General features: G+C 42.7%; 1 protein-coding gene across 20 annotated transcripts in view; it reads left to right on the top strand.

The window, feature by feature from the left end:
• The window catches only part of itpr1b (inositol 1,4,5-trisphosphate receptor, type 1b), a 111,762-nt gene that overhangs the window by 54,043 nt on the left and 33,851 nt on the right, over positions 1–23,868 (top strand). For 13 of the 20 annotated variants that reach the window (XM_034287516.1, XM_010882051.5, XM_034287512.1 and 10 more), the window contains 7 exons: positions 61–108; positions 1,720–1,849; positions 2,830–3,017; positions 10,436–10,625; positions 11,876–12,150; positions 12,807–13,007; positions 23,625–23,735. In XM_034287516.1, coding sequence (XP_034143407.1) covers positions 61–108; positions 1,720–1,849; positions 2,830–3,017; positions 10,436–10,625; positions 11,876–12,150; positions 12,807–13,007; positions 23,625–23,735 — 1,143 coding nt within the window. The remainder of the gene's footprint in view (positions 1–60; positions 109–1,719; positions 1,850–2,829; positions 3,018–10,435; positions 10,626–11,875; positions 12,151–12,806; positions 13,008–23,624; positions 23,736–23,868) is intronic. The other 7 variants (XM_034287517.1, XM_034287519.1, XM_034287520.1 and 4 more) reach the window with 2 other exon arrangements.

The raw sequence follows: 23,868 nt of genomic DNA on the forward strand, positions 1-23,868 counted from the left end.
CAACATGTTCTTTTTGGACGTTTATTTGATTTGCATTCTGCTAACTCACCTCACCCCCAGGAGCTTGACCCCAATCTGCCCCAAAAGCAACTGGAGGACCAGAGAAGGGTAGGTGAAGTCCTGTCTGGTCAGATGCTTTTCGTTCCCCCTGGTCTGGCCTGGTCTGTTCGGATCTGGCCTGCTTCCACAGCATGTCCTTCTCCCCACGGGGCGACCCCCTACTAACTGGCCACTGCTTGTGGTTGTCACAGAGTTAAGGAGGAATACAGGAAACTGATAGGTGATATTGGGAATTGGTCCATTCGGAGGCACTTGCAATACTGGGCATTGGTGAAAGTCTTAATAATTACTAATGTGAACCTGATTAAAGAAATAATGCAAAAACAACTGTTTCTGAATTTTGTACATTGATCTTTGTCTGAAAAGGTATTTGAACCTCTGGATTATAAAGCTTTATTTTATGTATTAAAGCAGTCAAACCGTACAATATTTCTGGCACACAATGACTACATCAAGCTTGTGACTCAAAACCTGAAGGATGCTTTGTAGTTTGTTTTGGTAACCTAAAACAGCCAAAATAAACTGGATTTGGCACTCATCTGCCTAAATTGGAACAATGTTGCTATATAGTACCGACCTATACATGACATCGCTTTATGGGTTTAGCCTTTCTGAACTTTTCCTCCCGCAAAAAGTCCACACCTGCTGCTAATTTGGCAGCTTTTGCATCGTTTTCTGTTGGGGAGAAAGCTGCAATTTCAGAGAACTCTGAGCATTTTTAGAAGGATGAGACGTAAAGGACTTACATGAATACTGCTTTGATGTCTTCCGAGCAAAGCAAACAAATGTCCCCTTCACATTTCTATATCATACATCTTATACTTATATTTGTGCTTAGAAAACATGTACAGTGTCATTATGATCACTATGTTTGATGTACTCTTACACAATGTTCATATCCTGGATTGTTCTGAACAGAGGGAGCTAATTTCCAGCAAAAGATGCACATGAATGCACTCGTGACTGCGTTTTATGCTGACCAAAATGAATCTGCTCTTCTAAATTACTGTAAGGTCATACTTTATAGCTGAGCTGGTGTTGTATGCAATAGGTCATGCCTTCACTATAGATGCCCTTTTGACCCAGACTGCAATTAATAATGAAGCGTTTTTGTATTCAGTAAACAGTAATTGTGATAGTGGGGCTCCAGGGCTGGGTTCCAAACCAAACCGCTACTGAAATATTTAATTTACTTCAGGAACTTGACACATTTTGGAGAGGAGTGCGGTCGCTTAGAAACACTAGTCCTCTCATTCAAATCCTGTCATTTTGTCGTATCTACCCCCAGTTTTCCAGGAATGTTATAATGTTACTGTAAGTATCCAACATATTGTTTTATTCCGTGCAATTACAGACAATTTTAAATAGACTAAATCATCACTGTAATTAGTCAGTGTTGTTTCAGGTGAACTGTTGTCCTTAACTGAAGTCTCATCATTGTACCCTTATCTCAAAACTGTTCCATTTAAAATTATACCACAGGTACTATTTCTTCTGTAAGAAACATCTCATTTAATTTTAACACTAGTCAGTTCCCACTGATTCCCATGGATTTATCTAGAGGTTCACACATTTTTTCAGACAAATACATGCGCTGTTGGATCAAATGAAATTCTGAAGATGTTTGCTCCTTTCCCTGACATCAACTTTCTCCACCAGGGTGAAGCTCTACGACAGATTCTGGTGAATCGTTACTATGGGAACATCAAGCCTGGGGCCAGAAGAGACAGTGTGACAACGTTCAGCAACGGTCCCGTCCCCAATGGAGCGGAAGGGAAACCTCGAGCCGGTACCTGTCTAGACACTGGCTCACATATACCTTAATACCTCACAGCAGTACAAAGGAAATCATGAGTCATGGTTATTCGTCTCCACGGCTGGCAAGCTGGAATGATTTCCTTCCTGTTCAAGCTCCCGCCTGCCCCTGTCCTCCATTAAGCCTTTGGACCCGTGCTCTGTCCCTCAGCGTATGATCTTTCTTTGGCTGAGGAGAGCCGTGTTGTTGCCAGGCGACCATGGAAGCGGGCTCTAGAGCAAAATTGCCTGTGGAGTGTGGACACCTGCTCCCACAGCCAGAACACAGCCCTATGGGTAACATTATCACTCATCTGTTTCCTCGTGTGGGCTGAGCAGGCGTCATCCTGACAGGACCAGGCTAGATAATCTGGAAATACAGTTATTTTCAAGTGACACATTGATCTTCACAATATCTTTGGGATGCCATTTTTGCATTGGATTAAAAATTAATCAAATTCAAGGATATAATGAGTGAAATAAGTAGATGGAGTGAATCAATTAACAGGAAAGAGCTCTCCAATCCACCAGTCTGGCAATTCTGTAGAGTGCCTAAATCCCTGTAAGATGATGGAGTAGTTGTTTTCCACTTAGTGACATGTTTTCTGTGTACTGTGTGGCCTTCCACTTTGTTCCTGCTCATAATAGTTCTCTGCCTGTCTCTCTTCCTGTTTCTCTCTCTCTGCCTGTCTCTCTTCCTGTTTCTCTCCCTCTCCCTGTCTCTCTCTCTCCGTCTCCCTCTTTCTGCCTGTCTCTCTTCCTGTTTCTTTCTCCCCCTGTCTGCCTCTCTCTGCCTGTCTTTCTTCCTGTTTCTCTCTCTCCCTGTCTCCCTCTCTGTCTGTCTCTCCCTGCTGCCTCTTTTCCGGTGTCCTTTGTGTCCCTCTCTGTTCCGTATCTGTCACTCTTCCTTTTGTCTTCCACCTTAATATTTCTGTCCCTTCTTGTCTCCCTGTCATTCTCTCTGTTACTCCCCAGTGGTAAGTTCGGGGGCGGCTGCGGCCCGAGGGGAGCTGACCCTGCACGAAGTCCAGTGCCGCCTGGATAAAGAGGGTGCGTCCGACCTCGTCATCGACCTCATCATGAACGCCACCAGCGACCGTATTTTCCAGGAGAGCATCCTACTGGCCATCGCCCTGCTGGAGGGCGGGAACACTGTCATCCAGGTGAGACTGAGCTAGCCCTGCGCCCACACGTCAATGTGAACAGGGCATGCCAGAGAGACCAGGGCTGGAGGAGGGGGGGCTGACGCTAACGGTCTCCGCTGGGAGAGCGCCAGGCTCTGATTAGCTCCCTGGTGTTTCCCCTCCTCCCTTCCTCTCAGTCGGCCCAGGGTTGCTATGGCAACGCAGCCCTTCTCTTCTCAACCCTCAAGGTCAAGTGGAGAACGGGGGACGGCGGTGCGCTACCGATCAGAGTCCAATTACACGTCCCTGCTTTGTGTCTCGGGCGCTCGCTCCTACATAGAGGCAGGCGTGTTGCATAATGGGTATTTGCATCGTAGTTCTACCTGATGAAGCCAGGCTTGGGTTTCCGCGTACTCAGATGAACTGTTACGTAACCACAGCATGTCGTGTTGAATAATGCAGCGAGCCTCGAAACATTCCACTTGTTAGCCGGGCCGTGCTTAGCTGTCAGGACATGGGGGAGGTGTCTGGAGGACAGGGGGGAGGTGTTCAGAGGAGCGGGCCTGGGAGCCTCTGTTCCAGACCCAGCAGATCCTGTTGAACAACCTCACCTGAGACTGTAGTCCGGCATCTCACATAGACCCTCCTATTACGTGTAGCGGGTGTTTTGATCCGGATCTAATTTTGAGGTCAAACCTGCAGCCAACTGTGCGTGTCACAGGTGTGTCTCTCTACTGGCTTTGTAGCGACGCACGCTTTTGAAGTTTGGGTTAATGCTCGCTATGAGACTGTTAATTCGGGGGTGTTTCTCAATGTGGGTGTGTCTGATAGTTCAGCAGGGGAATTACATGAAGTGATTCTTTTGTTATAAGGTTGGTTCTCCTTCCTGGACCTTTTTTTTGTATTTAGGTAAAGCATATCACTTCATGTTGCAATTATCTTATTTCCTCCCAGTGTTAAACGCCATTGTGCTGTCCTGGATTCCCCCTGGTAAGGCTTTACATTCACCAAGGAAATGCAGGTTGCTGCCAGGGAGTGAGGTTGGCCGAATGTTTTATTTGGAGGGCATGTTGGCGGGAAAGTTCTCTCATTGTAGCCAAGGAGCTGGCACAACTTCAAACAGGCTGTCTTGTTTCATAATGGTATTTTTATTATTTTTTTCCCCTCTCGTTTTCCTGGAGACAAGTGAGCTTTGTTGCAGAGTCACGTATGTTGCCGAGTGAATCTAAAACACATCAGCAGACGCATCACATTTCTGCCTCTTACATAATTCTGACCCTGCTGGCCCTTCTTTAGGACAGAAGAGCTCTTGTTGTTCAAAAAGAAAAGCAGGACAAAAACATGCCATCAGATTTCCCCATGCAGTTTGTTTATTTGTTATTGTGGCAATCTGGGGCCGTCGTCAGGCCAACGGGATTTGCTTTGGGAAAGGGTGTGTGTGTAGGGGAGGTCGTGTGAAGGGCCAAAGGTAAAAGGCAATGAGAACTGAAGTGCAGCGCTAAGCTGTGTGTGTGTCCGTGTCCGTGTGTCTCTGTGTAAGGGGGAAGTATGTCAGTGAACAAGACAGGATGAGGACTAGGTCTGCATGCTCCCACCCATGGGGACATGAACAGTTACCATGTCTAACTGATTATCTGCACATTGAAGGACTTACCAAGGACATTGGCACACTGGAACCTCACACAGACGAGAAGGCTTTAGCTTTGGGCCCGACTGTTATTATGGCTTCCACTGTTCCTAATCCATTTGACTGCCCTTTAAGACGTGTCGTTGGCACCCAGTCAGACCATTTTGTTAACATGAAACCAGTTTTGTGAGATCAGGTTTTAACGTCTTGATGCCTTATTCGGGCTGTACTCCAATGGAATAGTAAATAGAAAATAGAAGGAGCAACATGAGAAAGTCAGCTTCCTCTTTTTAAAGGTCTTCGGAGTTTAAGCAGAGCCCCACTAGTGTTCTATTCCCCAGACTGGCTCCTTCCTATTTGAGGATATGCATCAGCTGAGGCTCCTCCAGTCCAAAGCACTACAGTCTCAATGAAGGGTTCTGCTCCGTCATAGACATCCACGTAGGTTAGACTGCAGTGCTGAATGTCAGTTGTGTTGTGATGCTGATTACTCTGTCTGGAAGGCTGTCTGGCCCACGCTGGCCTCTGATGCCCACACTATTGACTAACACAGCCAAGGCAGTAGGCAGGACAATCTGCAGTCTATGTTTAGGTCATTGCAGTGTATCAAAAGATAACCTTTTTTCTCTACAGTGCCTCGAGTTAGGTCACACGTTAGTTTTTTACTCGTAAATTTAACCCAAATTGATAGCCCTTTAAATGAAACCTGTCTTAAATAAGCTTCTTGGAAGATATTTTTGTCTTTATGTTGTAAGTGATATGACTAACTTCTTAGAAAATCCGTCCCTTCAAGCCCTGAGCCACTATAAGGAAAGCTTTATAAAAAATATCTGAGGGATGGGAGGGGTACAGTAACTGCTCTGCATCTGGGAAGAGGGGGAACAGTGATGGTTAGGTTCAGGAGTTTCACACACTTGAAACCTGGCTGCTGTGTGACAGACCACACAAAACTGTTCCAGTGGACCTCTGACCTACAAATCCTACTGAAATAATGGTGGACATAATTTTGGAAAATATGAGCGGTCCCAATCCGATGCTCAATATAATTTCTAAAATCTGATGCTTGTTAGTGAGCTAAATTAAGAAATGTTTATTGTGGCCCTCCTCGAAGGCTGAATTCAGCCACCTCCACAACATAAGAGCAGGCACAGTCATGTGAGGATCTACAACCCCTGGAAAGTTGTCACCTTTTCTTTACATATTTCTGCATGTATGCAATATTCAGTTCAACGCAATTGACAGATAAAGGTAACCTAATTTAACAAATGGCACGGGAAATATTATTTCATAGGATGGATAAAATAAGTACACCTACAGTACAGCTTCAATTGTCTCTTACTTCAACTGGGAGGACTTTTTCCCCACTCTTCTTTATAGTACTGTTTCAATGGCCTTCCTGCTTGCAAAGCAATCTTTCCAAGTTGCCCTCTAATGATTTTGAAATGATTTGCAAATGTTTTGGTGCACTTGATTTTAATTGTAGGCACTGTTTGTTATGGTAAAGGGGCGTACTAACTTTATCCCTGTAATGAAATTCCATTTCCGTTGGAATGTATTTTTATTGCATACATAGTTTCAACGTTATGGTTTTTTGTGTGTGTTTTCTTAAACCGGGTTACGCTTATTGATGAATGTGGTTGGAATTAATCTCAAATATCCTTGTGTCCAAATATGTCAAAAAAAATAATCCAGGGTGTACTTTTTCATGTGACTGTATATTATAAGGCCTTACACACACACACACACACACTTGACATATAAACACTTGACACTCGCTGTTTTTAAGGATTGTCATAAAATAAGCCTGAGTTAGTGTTTGCTGTGTGTTATGTAACAGATAAGGAGGCCCGCTCCCCCTGCCCTGCTTTTTGACCCTAACCACCTCATGGAGAGGAGCAGGTGTCACTGCAGCTACTGAATTGGCATACGGCAGCAAGGTGACGCCCATCCCCCCCCCCCCCCCCGCAACGCAACTTCACCTATTACAACCAGCTGTAATTCCTTTCAACAGCCTCCTTCAGAGCCTGCGAGCGCTGTTTATCGGCTTGTTGTTTTTTTTGCCTTCAACACACTTTTCTCTCTTACGTAACTAGGGTGGTATCCACCTTCAGCTGACATTATTATTGTCAGTTTTCGCAGTGTGCTGGAGCGGTTCTTGTGATAATCTACCATCCCTCTTCCCACCAACACATGCCCAACAATTTGCCGGTGGGGCAGGGGTGGTGATTGGATGCTGGATTATTGAAGTGTTTGTTTTTCCATCCTCTTAACCCGGAGTGAAGTGTTCCTTTCTTGCCCGCCGCTCCGTCCCCGTTCCCCGTGACTTGTGAAAGACCGTGTCTCCGTGGTTACCGCCTAGATGGTTAGTGTACGGTGAAGGACCACTCCGGTAATTGTAGCCATGTTGCGTGCTGGCTTTGAAGAGGAGTGGTGGTGGTGGTGGTGGGGGGGGGACAAAGTAAGGGCGAGAGAGAGAGAGAGAGATAGACAAAGAGGGAGAGGTTGGGGGCTGTGCGGGGGAGAGAGCCAGCTTCATAAAAAGAGCTTCCATAACTGCCCCTTGTTGATGCCAAGAGCTGGGTCAGCCTTGGCGGGGAGGAGGAGAGGAATGCGTACTGACTTTTATTCTGCCCGCCCACCCGACACCCCCATCCGGAGAGGAGGCCCAGTATACTGTACGTGACTGACAGCTCTAGGAAGGACAGGGGCCTTTGATAAGACGGCTTAGCGCAGCCATTAGGCCCCGCGGCCCGAGGTCTTCGCTGATGCTGCGCAAAGGACAAGCTGATGCTTTCCTGGAAGAATGAATCAGCAGGTCGACGGTGCACGCCTAGGACCCTGGGTAAAGCCGCCGCTAAGCCACGCTGTTCCCACCCACGCCGCTCTCCGGAGATGTAAAGTGCGTATGCGCATGCTTCAGACGGTAACGGAAAAGGTTATCGTTCCCCCGTCCGTACTCTGGAATCCTCTCTCAACCCACGGGCACAGACACCAGACGGATCACTGAAAACCCTACAAGCCGAAACAGTCTACAACCCCCACCGCTGTAATCTCTAGCCATCATGCACCATGGTACATTCCCTGCCATGGTTACGTCACTGCCATGAGCGGTTTGTGCACACGTGGGCAGTATCCTTATTTGCACCCATGACTGCAAGTGTTGACAACCACAATATATCACTAGGGTGGAAAAAGGCCACAGTCCTGCATTTGGTCAAGGTGGGCATTCAGTTACACCCAGAAAGTGCTTTTTAGTGTCACTTAGTAGCCGTTTCTTACATCTTAATAACATTCCCCAGTTATATTCTTTTCTCAGACTGACATTTTGTTATTTTCCCAAGGTATGTAAACCTCTTCAAGATTTTCATAAAGAGAATTGAAAACCGAAGCAGCAAACCTCTAAGTGGCAGATAGCAGTAGTAGTCTTAAATGGTAGGCTTATTGCCATGACAGGATTTTCCACAATTCCTCCTGCTGATGATGCTGTTGTTGTTGTCCGGGTCATTGTCATAAAGCAGTCAGGTGTTCACATAATGACGGTCATCCAAGTGATCCGAGATTAAATTACTTGTTTATGGTCACAGTCACAAGGGCTTCCCATTTCAATTGGTTAACGTTGTTTTAAAGTTGACTTCTCTGCTCTGTTTGCCCGCGTACATAACCACTGTTATTTCATGATCCTAATGAGCAGTGAATGACCTGCTCTTTTCAACAAGGTTGTCCTGACCGCAGGCTTTTCCAATTTTATTTTATTTTGTTGTTTACTGGAAAGTTAAAGGGGGGAAAACACTTCAACTAATTGAATTCCAACTTTGAGTGTGTTCTCAGGTCCTGGTTACTAGTGGGCCTATGAGTACTAAACTGCTGTTTATTTCATGCACAGTTTTACAATGGGTTTTCTCCCTTTAACTGTTATTCCACATGATTATAATCTATTGTGTATCCTGTTCTCTTGGACCGAGGGATTCAACGCATTCAGTCTCAACCTGAATTGAAGGCTGGTTATGTAAGGGGCTTCTTAAAGCTGTCCCATGCGATAGCCCCACCCCGCTGCCCCCCTCCTCTCTCCATGCCCTCACACACTCTTCACGCCACTCTGGTGCTCAGAAATAGGGCAGGATTTTCCTTCTATTCTCTGCCTCCATTCCCCCGTTGTACTGTGATGTAACAGTGTTTGAGCCGACCGGTGGCCGTGCCTACCTCCCATCTAGCGGTCTGCAGATTACAAACCTTATGTAATGATGGGTACTGAGGGGAAAACTAGGACAGGACATACCAGCCTGAAAAACATATGCAGTAAAATGTTGTCACATGAATCGTAGAACTAGTGGTGTGTACTTTCACTTAAAGAGTTTTGATTTGGTAGGTATTACTGGATGCTGAAAAAACTGGAAACCATCTTTGTTTGCGTTTTGACAGCTTTGTGCGATAGCTGGCTGGGTTTCCTGTGTGAAGTTTAGCCCTGTTCAGTCCCAGTGGCTGTGTGCCCTTGGCAGAGAGCAAATAGTTTTAAATCAGGTGAGCAGTGAAAAGCTCTCCAGGTTTTTCCTTTGGCAGAGGGCTGAAAGTTGTGGGTTACGCAGCTGCTGCTGAGAAAGAGAGCCTCTGGCTACATGACAGACAGACATATAGACACACAGGCAGGCTGACAGACAGACATATAGACACACAGGCAGGCTGACAGACAGACATATAGACACACAGGCAGGCTGACAGACAGACATATAGACAGACAGACAGGCTGACAGACAGACATATAGACAGACAGACAGGCTGACAGACAGACATATAGACACACAGGCAGGCTGACAGACAGACATATAGACACACAGGCAGGCTGACAGACAGACATATAGACACACAGGCAGGCTGACAGACAGACATATAGACACACAGGCAGGCTGACAGACAGACATATAGACACACAGGCAGGCTGACAGACAGACATATAGACAGACAGACAGGCTGACAGACAGACATATAGACAGACAGACAGGCTGACAGACAGACATATAGACACACAGGCAGGCTGACAGACAGACATATAGACACACAGGCAGGCTGACAGACAGACATATAGACACACAGGCAGGCTGACAAACAGACATATAGACACACAGGCAGGCTGACAGACAGACATATAGACACACAGGCAGGCTGACAGACAGACATATAGACACACAGGCAGGCTGACAGACAGACATATAGACACACAGGCAGGCTGACAGACAGACATATAGACACACAGGCAGGCTGACAGACAGACCTATAGACAGACAGACAGGCAGGCTGACAGACATATAGACAGACAGACAGGCTGACAGACATATAGACAGACAGACAGGCTGACAGACAGACATATAGACAGACAGACAGGCTGACAGACAGACATATAGACACACAGGCAGGCTGACAGACAGACATATAGACACACAGGCAGGCTGACAGACAGACATATAGACACACAGGCAGGCTGACAGACAGACATATAGACACACAGGCAGGCTGACAGACAGACATATAGACACACAGGCAGGCTGACAGACAGACCTATAGACAGACAGACAGGCAGGCTGACAGACATATAGACAGACAGACAGGCTGACATGACAGACATATAGACACACAGGCAGGCTGACATGACAGGCAGGCAGTTTATGCTGTATTTCTTCCAATGGGGAGCATGTATACATATTTAGCATTATCAGAACATGTAAATGACAAGTCAAGTCCCTCTTTCCACTGCTTGTCATATAGACACATAATTAACCAAAACTAAACCTCTTCTGACTTACATTACCTTTATCTTGTCCCTGTCGTCCGTGCTCAGAAATCCTTCTTCTTGCGTCTGACCGGGGAAAGCAAGTCAGAGATGTTCTTTAAGGTTTTCTACGAACGGATGAAGCTGGCTCAGCAGGAAATCAAGGCCACTGTGACTGTCAACACCAGCGACCTGGGCAGCAAGAAGAAGGACGAGGAACTCCCTGACAAGGACACACCCAATGCTAAAGGAAAGCGAGGTCAGGGGTCAGTGTAGCAGGTCTGATGTGAGCAACATTGTGCTCCTGTCTCCTGCCACGGTTAAATTTGGGGTGAATTCGGGGCTCCCAAATGGCGCGGCAGTTTCATTGCAACGGGTGTTCTAATTCCAGTTGTTCTGACTGCGCCCTGGGGTCCTGCATACATCTCCATCTTTGACTGTTCCGTGTTTTTGTGAGTTGCTGTGATGAAACAAGGCCATAAGCGCTATTTGGACATCACAAAATTGCATTTCAGACATTTCATTTAGCACTAGGGCTATCATGATATCATATTTTCACAACACGATTATTGTGGCCCAAATAATTAATGATCTACAGAAAATGTAAAAGAAAAATTATGCTATCAGTCAAATTCATCTTTAACTTTGTTTATTGTGTGTTTTCTCTCTTTTTTGGCAAATTAATTACACTCAAGATATGAGTGTTGGGAGGTGGAACGTCTGTAACCATAACGGTACAAATAAAAAATATAAAAGCGTACAAAAAGAAAAATTACACTTACACTAGATAGTGAAAAGGCAACCAGATGAACTGATAAACAAAACATCCACCAGGCCTAACACCGAGTTTTGGAAATATACAACTTCCCTAGTGAATAGGCTACAAAAAATGGCACGTCTTTGCGTTAATTCAAACACCAGTGTATAGGTCATTTAAGCACATGCATCGTTTGTCCATGGGAGACGTGAATAAGCAAGAGAAAAACCGAGAGGAGTTGTTGGAAAAATACTATGCCCTTTTTTTCAAGTGAATAGGCTACAAAAATGACGTGTCTTTGTGGATCTCTCCCAGGGGTTCTAGTGGAGCTACAGAGTTGATTTCAATACCAGTACATAGTTCTAGTACCAACTCATAATTTACGCACATGTATCGTTTGTCTATAGCTGACATTAATAAACTATGGAAAAAACTAGGAGTTTTTGCCTCTTTTTATGCATTTCTTGCCTAGTGAATACGATATCATGTGTATTGATATCCCATCACATGATATCACTACATAATTTTCTAAATATCACGGTTATTGTCAATACCCCATTTTACCACACGTAGAACATGGCCCAAATCATAAGTCAACCATTTACAAACACATCTGGCTGTTTCACACTGCGGTGTAATCGGAGGCCCAGTGCTGAAGCAGGTCGGCTGTGAGCGCCCAGAGATTCTCCCGCGGAACTCCTCTGTTCTACTCTGCTGTGTCCGCCTCCGATAACACCTGCTCCGCTCTCCAGGGAAGGAGTTGGCACTGACATCACCGGCGGCAGTCGCCGTGGTGACCGAAGAGGTCAAGGAGCAGTTGGCGGAGGCCTCCGCGGTCACCAAGAAGGCGTTTGCCACGTACCGGCACGAGGCCGAGGCCGAGGAGCACCTGGCCGTGGCTGACGGTCAGGGCGCGGCCGGCGTGGCCGATGACCAGGAGGGGGAGATGAGCGTCGTCATCACCATCATGCAACCCATCCTGAGGCTCATGCAGTTGCTCTGCGAGAACCACAACAGGGAGCTGCAGGTTTGTCAGCCAAGCCGTGACAGGACACTACTCTGGTCTACCGCTTGGTGTAGAGGACGTGGTGGGGGCGGCGGGTCGATGGTTACCCAATCCAGGCACACTTGCAGTTTCAGTGCTGGTAAATTTCCATCGCCAGATCTTTATACAGAAATGAAACCAGGTGGTGAAAATAGACATTATTCACTGGAACAGCATGATGCAACTGTTTCCATATCTAGTGGCGCTCAGTCTGGTTTCACTATGAGGCCAAGGCTGATTGTTTTGGAAACGGGGACGTCCGACACTTCAGACAGAGTAAACCCCCCGAGTAAACCCCCCCCCCTGCCCCCCTCCGCCACTCCTCCCCCGCTACTATCCCCTACAGTTAGTCCTTGGCTCTACACCATTGACAGATAGCTAGATGCTGAATCACTGTCACGCGTCAACAGTACAGAGCGTGTTTAGACACAAGCTAAACTAGTCAAGCAGTGACTTCAGCTTTTAGGCAGATGTGACAGGTAGCCTTTTATAGCACAGCACATGATACATTCGTAATTGTCCTGTGGTAATATTTAGCTCAAAAAGCTATTTCTTTTTGGTACAATAATCCCCCCTTTTATTCATGCGGGGCTTGTGCTCGAGGCTGATTTCGATGTGTGTCCATCTGTCTTGTCCAGAACTTCCTGCGCTGTCAGAACAATAAGAACAACTACAACCTGGTGTGTGAGACGCTGCAGTTCCTGGACTGTATCTGCGGTAGCACCACGGGAGGCCTGGGTCTGCTGGGTCTCTACATCAATGAGAAGAATGTGGGCCTTATCAACCAAACAGTGGAAAGCCTCACAGAGTACTGCCAGGGACCCTGCCATGAGAACCAGGTGGGCACGCACACACACACCAAAAAGGGGGTTCCAACTGCTACCTAAATCAAATGTATTTCTTTATATGTGCACGTACAGTGGAACTTTGTAGTCAAATTACCCAGTGTTTGGGTATTCTAATTTCTCTGTTTCAGTGTTTGGGTCTGTGGGGGATTCAATATGTGACATAATTTGGACCTTTCCTTCACATGTCTTGGATATCCAATCTCTACTTAGGACCTTGTTTCATTACAATAACTATGACGAGCTCTGGAGAGTTGTGAAGATATGGATGTGTCGTCTAACCCACGCCCTACCAAGCCGTGCTGTGTTTTATCAAATTGATCACTCAACCCGGAAAGTTAGTTCAGCCTATGTACAAGCACCGACCCACCACAAGCCATCAATCACATGACACCATTCATTGCTATCTGAAAACGCAATAGCTCATTGGAAGTTTGGTTGAGATGGCATCTTTTGCAGTACCTCATCAATACATAATGTGCACATTGTACCGTGCATTTATAAAGTATGCGGACACCTTCACATTTTCCTTGCTTTGTTACATTAAAGCCTTATTATAAAAATATATTAAATAGAATTGTCATCCATCTACACACAATATCCCATAACGACCAAGCAAATAATTTCTTAATGATCACATTTACATAAGTATTTAGACTCCTTTACTCAGTACTTTGTTGAAGCACCTTTGGCAGGGATTACAGCCTCGAGTTATGCCTAATTCTCACACTCCCATATGTATAAGAATACACCAGCAGAACTTCAGAGGGAACACCACATGATGGAAACCACTAATAAGCCTCAAGAACTAAACAGCCAGGTTAGTGAGAAAGTACCTAAAAGAGCCCTAGAGTTCTTAAAACTGTCTTGTGGGCAGATGAGACGAAGATTAACATGTACCGGAGTAATGGAAAGAGGAAACATTGTAAACATTTTATGACTTGGGTATGTATGGCTGCAACTCGAAGTGGCCCACTCGTTTTAATTGATGATGTGACTGCTGATGGCAGCAGCAGATGAAGTATACAGAAACATCTTGTCTATTCAGATCCCAAATGTCTCTCAACTATTTGGAAGCACTTCTTGCAACAGAACAATGATAAAAACACACTGCCTTTGCTGTAAGGAGTTTTTTGCAGGAACATTTTTGACTGGCCAAGTTCACCCGATCTAAATTCACTTGAGCACGCCTTTCACAGGCATAAGACAGGACTGAATGCAAAAAGGCACCGAAACAACAGGAACTGAAGACTGCTGCAGTACAGGCCTGGCAGAGCATTACCAGGGAAGATATCATGTTTGGCGATGTCAATGGCTTGCAGAATTCAGGCAATCATTGCTTGCAAATGATATGATTAAGTGCGTAACCTACTATGTGGTACATTTTATTAACTTTACCAAATTCTTTTGGTATACTAAAATGGAAGGACTATGTGCAAAACATGCTGTAGTTTATAAGGGTGTGGTCATTTTGTTAAGAACAGCATTATTTACAACTTTGGAAAGCCTTAGCAGCTAGATAACTAACTATCTTGCCTTTCTAGCTAAAGTTATATAACGTATGGTTGGGAATATAATCTATTCTGCCTGTGGTTTAACTCTAACCAAGTAAACAAATGATTGTGTGTATGTCCTAAACTACTGTAGTGGCTCCAAACAGAGGAATGGCTTGTTACTTAGATGGGTGTATAGCTGACTTATCAATATGGCCAACAGCTCACTTTTCAGGTCCATTTTATCCATTACATATCTCCATCTCTGAAATGCAATGCCTATATTTATTTGAGTTGTCTCCAGCGCTTCATCCAAAAAAATGTGAAACTAATGGTTGACTGAATATGAATTAAATGCTGTTACCAATTATTGGGACAACAAAAAGACAATACAGATTAATCGGCCGATTAATATCTACAAGCCTGTTTCCAAAACAGTTGGGACGCTGTGTAAAATGCAAATAAAAACAGAAGACAATGGTGTGCAAATCATTTATCCCAATATCTAATTAAAAATAATACAAATACAACATATTAAATGGCTGCCTGAGGGCCCGAAGATCACAGCCATCCAATATTGGTTTTGGCCCTTGCATATAGAGATTTCTTCAGATTCTCTGAATCTTTTACTGATATTATGTACCGTTGATGATATCCCTAAACTCTGTGCAATTTTTAAATTGAGAAACTTTATTCTTAAATTGTTGCACTATTTGCCTGTGCAGTCTTTCACAGAGTGGTGTTCCTCTCCCCATCCTCACTTTTGACATACCCAACCTCTCTGGAATTATCTTTTAATACCCAATCATGTTACTGACCTGTGGCCAATTGACCTAATTAGTTGTGTGATATTGCACCAGGTTTAGTTCTCTCTTGTTGTATCTCTCCCAACTTTTTTTAAATGTGTTTTTGGCATCATAATTAAAGTGGGCATATATTTTTCAAGAAACAATGCAATTTCTCAGTTTCAGCAATTGATATGTTGTTTTTGTACTATGTTGTTTTTGTACGGTTTAAATGATTTGCACAATGCATTCTGTTTTTATTTACATTTTATGCAGCTTCCAAACTTTTTTAGGAAACAAGATTGTATAAATAATAATACATATTTAATTATTTTAAAATAATTACAATTACAAAAATAATGAATGAACAATTAACAGTTAATATAACATGTTACTATAATAAATTAATTTGGTCTCAAATAAATAATGAAATGCAAAAACAAGGGCACCATGACAACTCTGTTTCTGATAGCCACTCAGCTGACGGTTCGACACACGCGCGCGCGCACAGCATGGTTAAATCGGGCTAACGCTTCAGCTTTGAGTTGTCTCGAGCTGATCAATGACAAGATACATTTAAGGCTGGGTTTATGATGAAGCAATTCAAAGTATAGTTCTGACAGACAGAAAATTACTTTGGTCACAAAAATTGTCAAATACGAAATAATTTCATCCTTTCATTTAAATACGGAATGCATGATTGTCTATTTTACAGAACTCGTGGAAACCCTAATGCATGTGACACTAGCACAGCCTCAAATGAATTAATGTAACATTCTGTTAATTACAGCATGTGTGAGGAATAAAGGTCTTCACACAGTTTGCAACAAGTGAGACGGCCGAATGATAGTGTATGGTGCAGACATACCATGCTTTCAATCCAATCCTGCAAACTGCTGCTTATCTTTGCTTGCACTGCACTCCAGAAAAGTGACACGATGCCCCCACTTAAAATCGCAGATGCGCTTTTGTTAAACCAGTTGATGTAGGCTATGATTTGATGATAAACTAACAATTATTACATTATATGCATTGATGTAGGCGCTAATTATGCGATTATTTGTTGATTGGTTGTTTTCTCATACCTAGTTAAATTAGCTTCTCTCCAGCTGCCTCTTGTATCCATGCGTACGCCGGTTTTGACGCAAAAGTTCACATTAATCAGTGTTGAACTTGACGGGAAAATGTGCGTATCTCTACGCAAATTTCAACCCATGCGTATGCAGCCTAGCGGTAGAATTGAAGAAATACCATGCTTTTTCGGAAAAGCTGGTAGAGGATTGTCAACTGATACACATGGGAAAATTCGTATCAATAGAAATATGAATAGCCTAACTGTTTCATGCAACATCGTAGGCTTATAGGCTACGGATGTTGCAAGCGTCAAAACCCTACAGCCTGTAGCTGATCCAAAAACTGTTATAACCAATAGGTTGTAAAACGTAGCCCTTTCAGTGGGCATATCCATACAGAAAACAACTTTACCATACACTACAATATGCCGATTCATTTAAATATGCTCACTCTTACGACCTAGAGGTTCTTTGTGTTTTTGAATGAGTTACAGCGTTATCGCACATGTTGGCTTACAATTTGTAATTTTTCAAAATCGAATCAAACAGCCAATAGGCCTACTCAAAAGTTATAGGCTTTTGCTATGTAGCACCAAACGAAAAATGCATTCCTCTAAAATGAAACAATCATTTTAACACAACGGCTTTCCAAGAGTCATTGGTCTTCTATAAAACGTCTGAAATGTTATATACTTTCTTTGCAAGACAGCCTCAGCAGTACCGCTAAGACCCGGTACAGTCCTCACTCGAAACCAGTGGCGTCGTTAGCCCTGGGTGTCCAGGGCTAGCCCCGGATCGTTTATGAATAGCCCTGGATCTCAAATTGAACAATAATAATAATTAAAAAAATTAGCCCCTGATCTATTAATCTATAATTTAGATCACACGTTATGTAGACGTGTAGGCCGCTAGCATGAACATAAAATTTTCCGCAAGTACATTCAAAACCCTGAACTTTCTGTCCCGGGTGGGGCAGAACGGTGGGCTAAGCCCCGAATGTACTGTGATCCTACCCACGCCTCTGCTCGAAACCATACGGAACGCTGCGGTACTGCAGATCCAACCCCACTCTGGTATGCCACTGTAGACAAGGGCGTAGGAGTGACTCTGATATTGGGGGGGGACACATTTAACTAAGTGTGAATGTATACACCAAAATGGCTTTTTAATATGTAGTTCTGTATGTTTTTCCACTTCTAGAATCCACTTCTTGTTTGATTCTCTTTGTCCATGACTATGTTAGATATATACACACTCTGGTTAAAAAAAAGGCTTTGGCATTATTTACCAATGAAGTTTGAATAGGACCAGTACAACTGACACAGTTTCATTCAGAGGTAGTCTGGTTGAAAATGCTGGGGGCGATTATAGTTTCCACAACGCTTGCTTGCAATACTCATTATGTCTGGAAAGGTTTTAGCAAATAGATAGTTGTCTTTCTGTACCGATGCCTTGCTAGTGTTGATAGGACTCAAGCGTTCAGTGTAAAAATTCCAGTTTGACTTTAAGGAAGTAGTTATTTATGAACATGCAATAGTCCTAGTTACCATTGAAAAATTATACCTTGTGTGACTTTTCTGCATGGTGGGCCTTTTCAGCTGGAAAGGCATTTCAGATGATATTGTAACCAGATTGCATTTTTAAAATGACTAAAACTACAATGATGTTGGTGACATCTCAGTCAGGCATGTTAGTCCAGCTTTTTAGATCCCATAGCGGCCATCGACGGCCTTCCTTTAGATTTCTGTAACGGCCGCAGACAGCAGTGTTTCTTTAACAATAGTATTTGTATAAATATCACAAAATATACCTGATAAAAACGTGTTTCTGTATTCCTGTGGATGTTGTCATTAATAGGAAAATAGAACATGGGTATGGTGTCATTTGACTTTTTTTAGTTTTTATAATTTATTTACTCAAAATTCTAGCAGCAAAGCAGATGTGACTTTTTACGTTAGAAGAGGCTGTTTCTGTGTTGTTTGGCGATACGAAGTTGGAAATGTCCTTGCTCTTTGAAAGGGATACTGAAGTACAGGTGCTGGTCATAAAATTTGAATATCATCAAAAAGTTGATTTATTTCAGTAATTCCATTCAAAAAGTGAAACTTGTATAATGTATACATTCATTCCACACAGACTGAGATGTTTCAAGTGTTTATAATTGTTTATGATTATAACTGACAACTAATGAAAACCCAAAATTTCAGTATCTCAGAAAATTTGAATATTGTGAAAAGGTTCAATATTGAAGACACCTGGTGCCACACTCTATTCAGCTAATTAACCCAAAACACCTGCAAAGGCCTTTAAATGGTCTCTCAGTCTAGTTCTGTAGGCAACAAAATCATTGGGAAGACTGCTGACTTGATAGCTGTCCAAAAGACGACCATTGACACCTTGCACAAGGAGGGCAAGACACAAAAGGTCATAGCTCAAGAGGCTGGCTGTTCACAGAGCTCTGTGTCCAAGCACATTAATAGAGAGGCGAAGGGAAGGAAAAGATGTGGTAGAAAAAAGTGTACAAGCAATAGGGATAACCGCATCCTGGAGAGGATTGTGAAACAAAACCCATTGAAAAATGTGGGGGAGATTCACGAAGAGTGGACTGCAGCTGGAGTCAGTGCTTCAAGAACCACCACGCACAGACGTATGCAAGACATGGGTTTTAGCTGTCGCATTCCTTGTGTCAAGCCACTCTTGAACAAAACACAGCGTCAGAAGCATCTCGCCTGGACTAAAGACAAAAAGGACTGGACTCCTGCTGAGTTATGTTCTCTGATGAAAGTACATTTTGCATTTCCTTTGGTGGCGCCGTGTGCAACTCGCCTGACCTTAACCCTATAGAAAATCTATGGGGTATTGTGAAAAGGAAGATGCGATACCCCAGACCCAACAATGCAGAAGAGCTGAAGGCCACTATCAGAGAAACCTGGGCTCTCCTAACACATGAGCAGTGCCACAGACTGATCGACTCCATGCCATGCCGCATTGCTGCAGTAATTCAGGCAAAAGGAGCCCCAACTAAGTATTAAGTGCTGTACATACTTATACTTTTCATGTTCATACTTTTCAGTTGGCCAACATTTCTAAAAAATCTTTTTTTCTGTTGGTCTTAAGTAATATTAAAATTTTCAGAGATACTGAATTTGGGATTTTTATTAGTTGTCAGTTATAATCATCACAATTAAAAGAAATAAACATTTGAAATATATCAGTCTGTGTGTAATGAATGAATATAATATACAAGTTTCACTTTTTGAATGGAATTACTGAAATAAATCAACTTTTTGATGATATTAAAATAGTTGTGAGTAACAAATACACTGCAGATATATGTTTGCTGTTGTCTATATTGGATGCTGTGAAATGGAATATCTTTTAGATGACAATAGTGACCCTGTTGAGATAACTTGATAGGCGAGCGCATCAGCTGTGGAGCTCGAATGGTTGCTTGCTCAGTCTTGTAATTGAAAATGTTGCCGTATTTAGCGGTTGAATGTTTTATCGTGTTTCTTTCGATTTCATTCAAATATGCAAACTGCAATAGTTAACTAGACAACCAATTATCCGGTTCAGTTCGTATGTCAGACTATAGAAAAGTTGTGTGGCCGCAAATGTGTTTTTCTTGTGAGGCGACAAGCTGTCACTTTCACTAGCTAGCCAAGATTGGCGCCTGTAATGTTGTGCTTTTCTGCCAACGTTACTTGATCATGATAATGACCTGCATTTGCCTACACATAGGCTACTTTCAGTGTTTTGAGATGTGTGCCTTATGCTTACTTTATGATCACGTTAGTTGTGACTACCTCAAATGATTGCTTGCTCAAAAGAGTCGTAGTGTTTTGTTATGCAAACTTAGATGTTCGTTCATGTTTCTACCGATCCGTCATATAGAAACAACCACAACTGCTTGCTGAAGTTAGTTCACTATCTGGTCAGTCAGGGGGCAAACGGGTGCTGCGCTAGCAGAGGAAGAGGAGTAGGAAGAGTGAAAGGTCGTTTTTTTTTCCAATATGGAAGAAAACCATTTTTAGTTTTTTAAGTTACATGGATGTGGTGTCAAATTAAAGAAGATGTGCTCTTTAAAACAACGTTATCTATTCAGAGAATTATAACAAAGTTATTTGAGAATAATAATCTACAGCAGCATTCTAGAATTCTATTGGGGTCTAAAGGGTTAAGTTTTCAAATCTGCACCTATAGCCTTGAATTACTACTTCTTACTAGCTTACCTGTTGGTTTGTGGCCTCTCTCTCCTTTGCTCAGACTACCTTTCTGATCCATACTATTGTTATGACTGTCTCTCTCCTGAATGAAGTGAACACATACAAAACAATCCTAAATTCAGGTGCTGTCCTGCTATCAGAGATCCTATTAAATGACAATGATTGATTTACATGATGATAGATCAACAGTCTATCTTGGCGTGGCACTTATCAATGATTTACCTGTTGGTTTGTGGCCTCTTTCTCTCCTTGCTTGTTCGTCTATCACTTTCCTGCCATGATAATACATAGCATGAACCAAATCCTTAAAATATTGAACACACTAGATATATCTAGATGATTGAAAACATACACTGAAGAAAAAAAATTACCAGCTTTTGTGTGTAGATAGTTAACAAGAACCTTAGCTACTTACACTCCATTCTTGACTGGTTGTGACTCGTCCATTAGTTAGCTTGCAACTTGCAGACCCTATGGTGAAGACTAAGAGATTGCCTGCTAAAATGATTAGCACATTCTTCCTTTCAAATCATTCATTATCACTTTTTCACACAGCCATAAGAACTACTCAGTGTTATCTAGCAAGCAAGCTACTGTAACGTTTGTTGGATTAAACTCAAAAATAAAGATATCTAGCTAACTATGTCTTAACAGTTTTTTAGCCAGAAGAAAGGTTATTTTTTATCAGGTTTGTTTGTTCTATAAATATGAAAATGTATATATTACTGTGAAAACAAAACTTACAGCTACAGTAATTCAAGTAGCCAGCCTACACTGCTCTTCATGAAAGAATGAATGAGAATGTACATTTTTGTCCTACGCCCACATTAATTGAACTGGGCTTGACTATTTCCCTTTGATTTTATGTCTGTATTGATATGTTTCTTGAATATAAAGTTGAAATGTTATGATTAGCCTAGTGGCAAATGATCGTTTACTGCAACCATTCCACACTGACATGTCGTTTTCCCCATCTTGGACTTTTCCACTCAGATCTCCCCAATGATGCCACCGATTTGCCAGTTTGATTCATCCCAATAAGTTTGTGTGCACGCAAATCGTAGGATTTCCACATGCATCAGAATTTAGTTGCTGCGCCGTTTGACGGGTGGTCAGACTGCCATGCAGTCTCCTCGTGCAGTGTTGCCTGATTGTATTGGTAGTATGCTGCACAATCACCCACGGACTCCACAAAAACCACCTCAAATGCTGTTTTTACTATACAACTCTATCTGTAAATCGACCTGCTCAAGTCAGTTTTTTGCCCACACACTCATTAAAAATAGCCCAAATGGGCGGGTTACCTCCCCGTCTAGGAACACTGTCCCTGTGGATTGAAAAGTCATTTTAAAATGCACTTCCCCCAAAAAAACATTTGGGCCAGATCGATTACCGATAGTCTCGAAAATCAAATAGGCCCTAATTGACCAGGACGATCAATCGGCCAACCTCTTTTTGCAACCAAAAAACTCAATTTAGGAGAACATCTTGCCCCAAAACACTTCATAATATAAATTAGCATTTTTATGCATTTGTACAGTGGAATTCCTTGAAAGGGCTCACTTAAATATAGCATTTTCATAATGACATCACAAATTTAAAATACAAAAAAAAGGATGTGTGAAGAAAGCACACAGTGGCTAATCTTCCCAGATTGTCTGATCTTTCCAAGCAACTGGAGAAATTTCTACGAGTTTCAAAGGGCAAACCACACTGCCACCAACGCCCAACAAAAAAAAAGGCTTAGGCTGTCAAACATAAAAATAATTGAGGTTTTCAAGGAAGTAAAGTACTGCCTTGACAACACATATTGAGGCAAATTCCGGGACAACAATGCCAACATACACAACTACACTGTCAAGAGTCTCGTCAAATACACAATCTTACTTGTATTATTGGAACATTTTATCACCTGGTCAATTTTACAGACAATTTAGCATTTCATTACAGCAGTGCAATGTTCCTGCTGATTTCAAATACTCTGTCATAGTTCCAATCCCCACCAAAAACATCATCCTGTCTGAATGACTACAGACCTGTAGCACTCACCGGCATCATCATGAAAAATGTTAATGTCTAGTCTTCTGCCATCCAAAAATATTGCTGTAGTTTCTTTGACCTACTGCTGTTTTCCAACACAGCCAACAGTTTGGAGGACAGGATCAACACAGCGCTACATCATCAAATGTCTGTAATTCAAAGATGTATTCAAGGATACCGTTTGGTCTTTAACTCTGCTTTTAACACCATACTTTCAAAACTGCTACTATCCAAGCTGTACTTCGATCCAATCTTTCAGTGGATAACTGAATTCTTGACCGACAGGACGGGACAAAATAAAGATGGCTTTGCACATTTCGGACTCAATCGCTTACCACTGGAGCACCTGTGGATGCATGCACTCAGCACTCAGGCCATGACTGTACTTTCAACAATGCATCAGTCAAGCAAACTATCTGCAGATAATACGCAACTTTGGAAGGTCTCATCATTGACGGCAAAGAGCCCATGTACTGTGGAGAGGTCCTGTAGACCAGTCCTGTAGATAACCTGGAACTTAATAAAAACGTGGAGGTGGCAGTTGCTCTCTTGGATTGAGGTTGAGGGATTGCCCAGACTTACTCAGACACACTCAATAGATCCCTGTGTGGTTGAAATACAGTAGCCCAACCAACGAGTTGCGCATTTTGAGATGCCATTACTCACACTCCTGTTGCTCTGTTACTGGCCTGTTTAAAAAAATAAACATTAGTATTATTATGAAAGATTTCAATTCTCCACTTTAAGAAATGAAAAATGCTCATAACCTGTTTTTTAGAAAATAGTTTTTTTGGGACGGGCTTAATGTATTCTTTTACTTTCTCTTTCCAAGAGATTATTTTATAAGACCTGATGCAGTACCCTGTCCCATGTTGAGAAAAGCCCTTTTTCCCAATATTGTTTTCTGGTTTGTCTGTAAATATTTTTAACACAATGTTATGGTCAGTGTATTAGAGGAATTTTTATGTTTGAAGTATGTCTCCTTCTCCATCAGAACTGTATTGCCACACATGAATGCAACGGTATTGACATCATCATCGCTCTCATCCTCAACGACATCAACCCGTTGGGTAAGAAGAGGATGGACCTGGTGTTGGAGCTCAAAGTGAGACCCCTTGCCTTGGTTTAACAGTCATGTGGTACTTGTAGTTTTCCGTAGCTCATTTTGACCGGCGTTCTTTTTGTCTTTTTTTTAATTCAACATTTTAATCACCAGTGCTCAGAATGTCATCCACCTT

Source organism: Esox lucius, chromosome 17 (genome assembly GCF_011004845.1).
Source record: "Esox lucius isolate fEsoLuc1 chromosome 17, fEsoLuc1.pri, whole genome shotgun sequence".
In the NCBI taxonomy this organism is placed as follows: domain Eukaryota; kingdom Metazoa; phylum Chordata; class Actinopteri; order Esociformes; family Esocidae; genus Esox; species Esox lucius.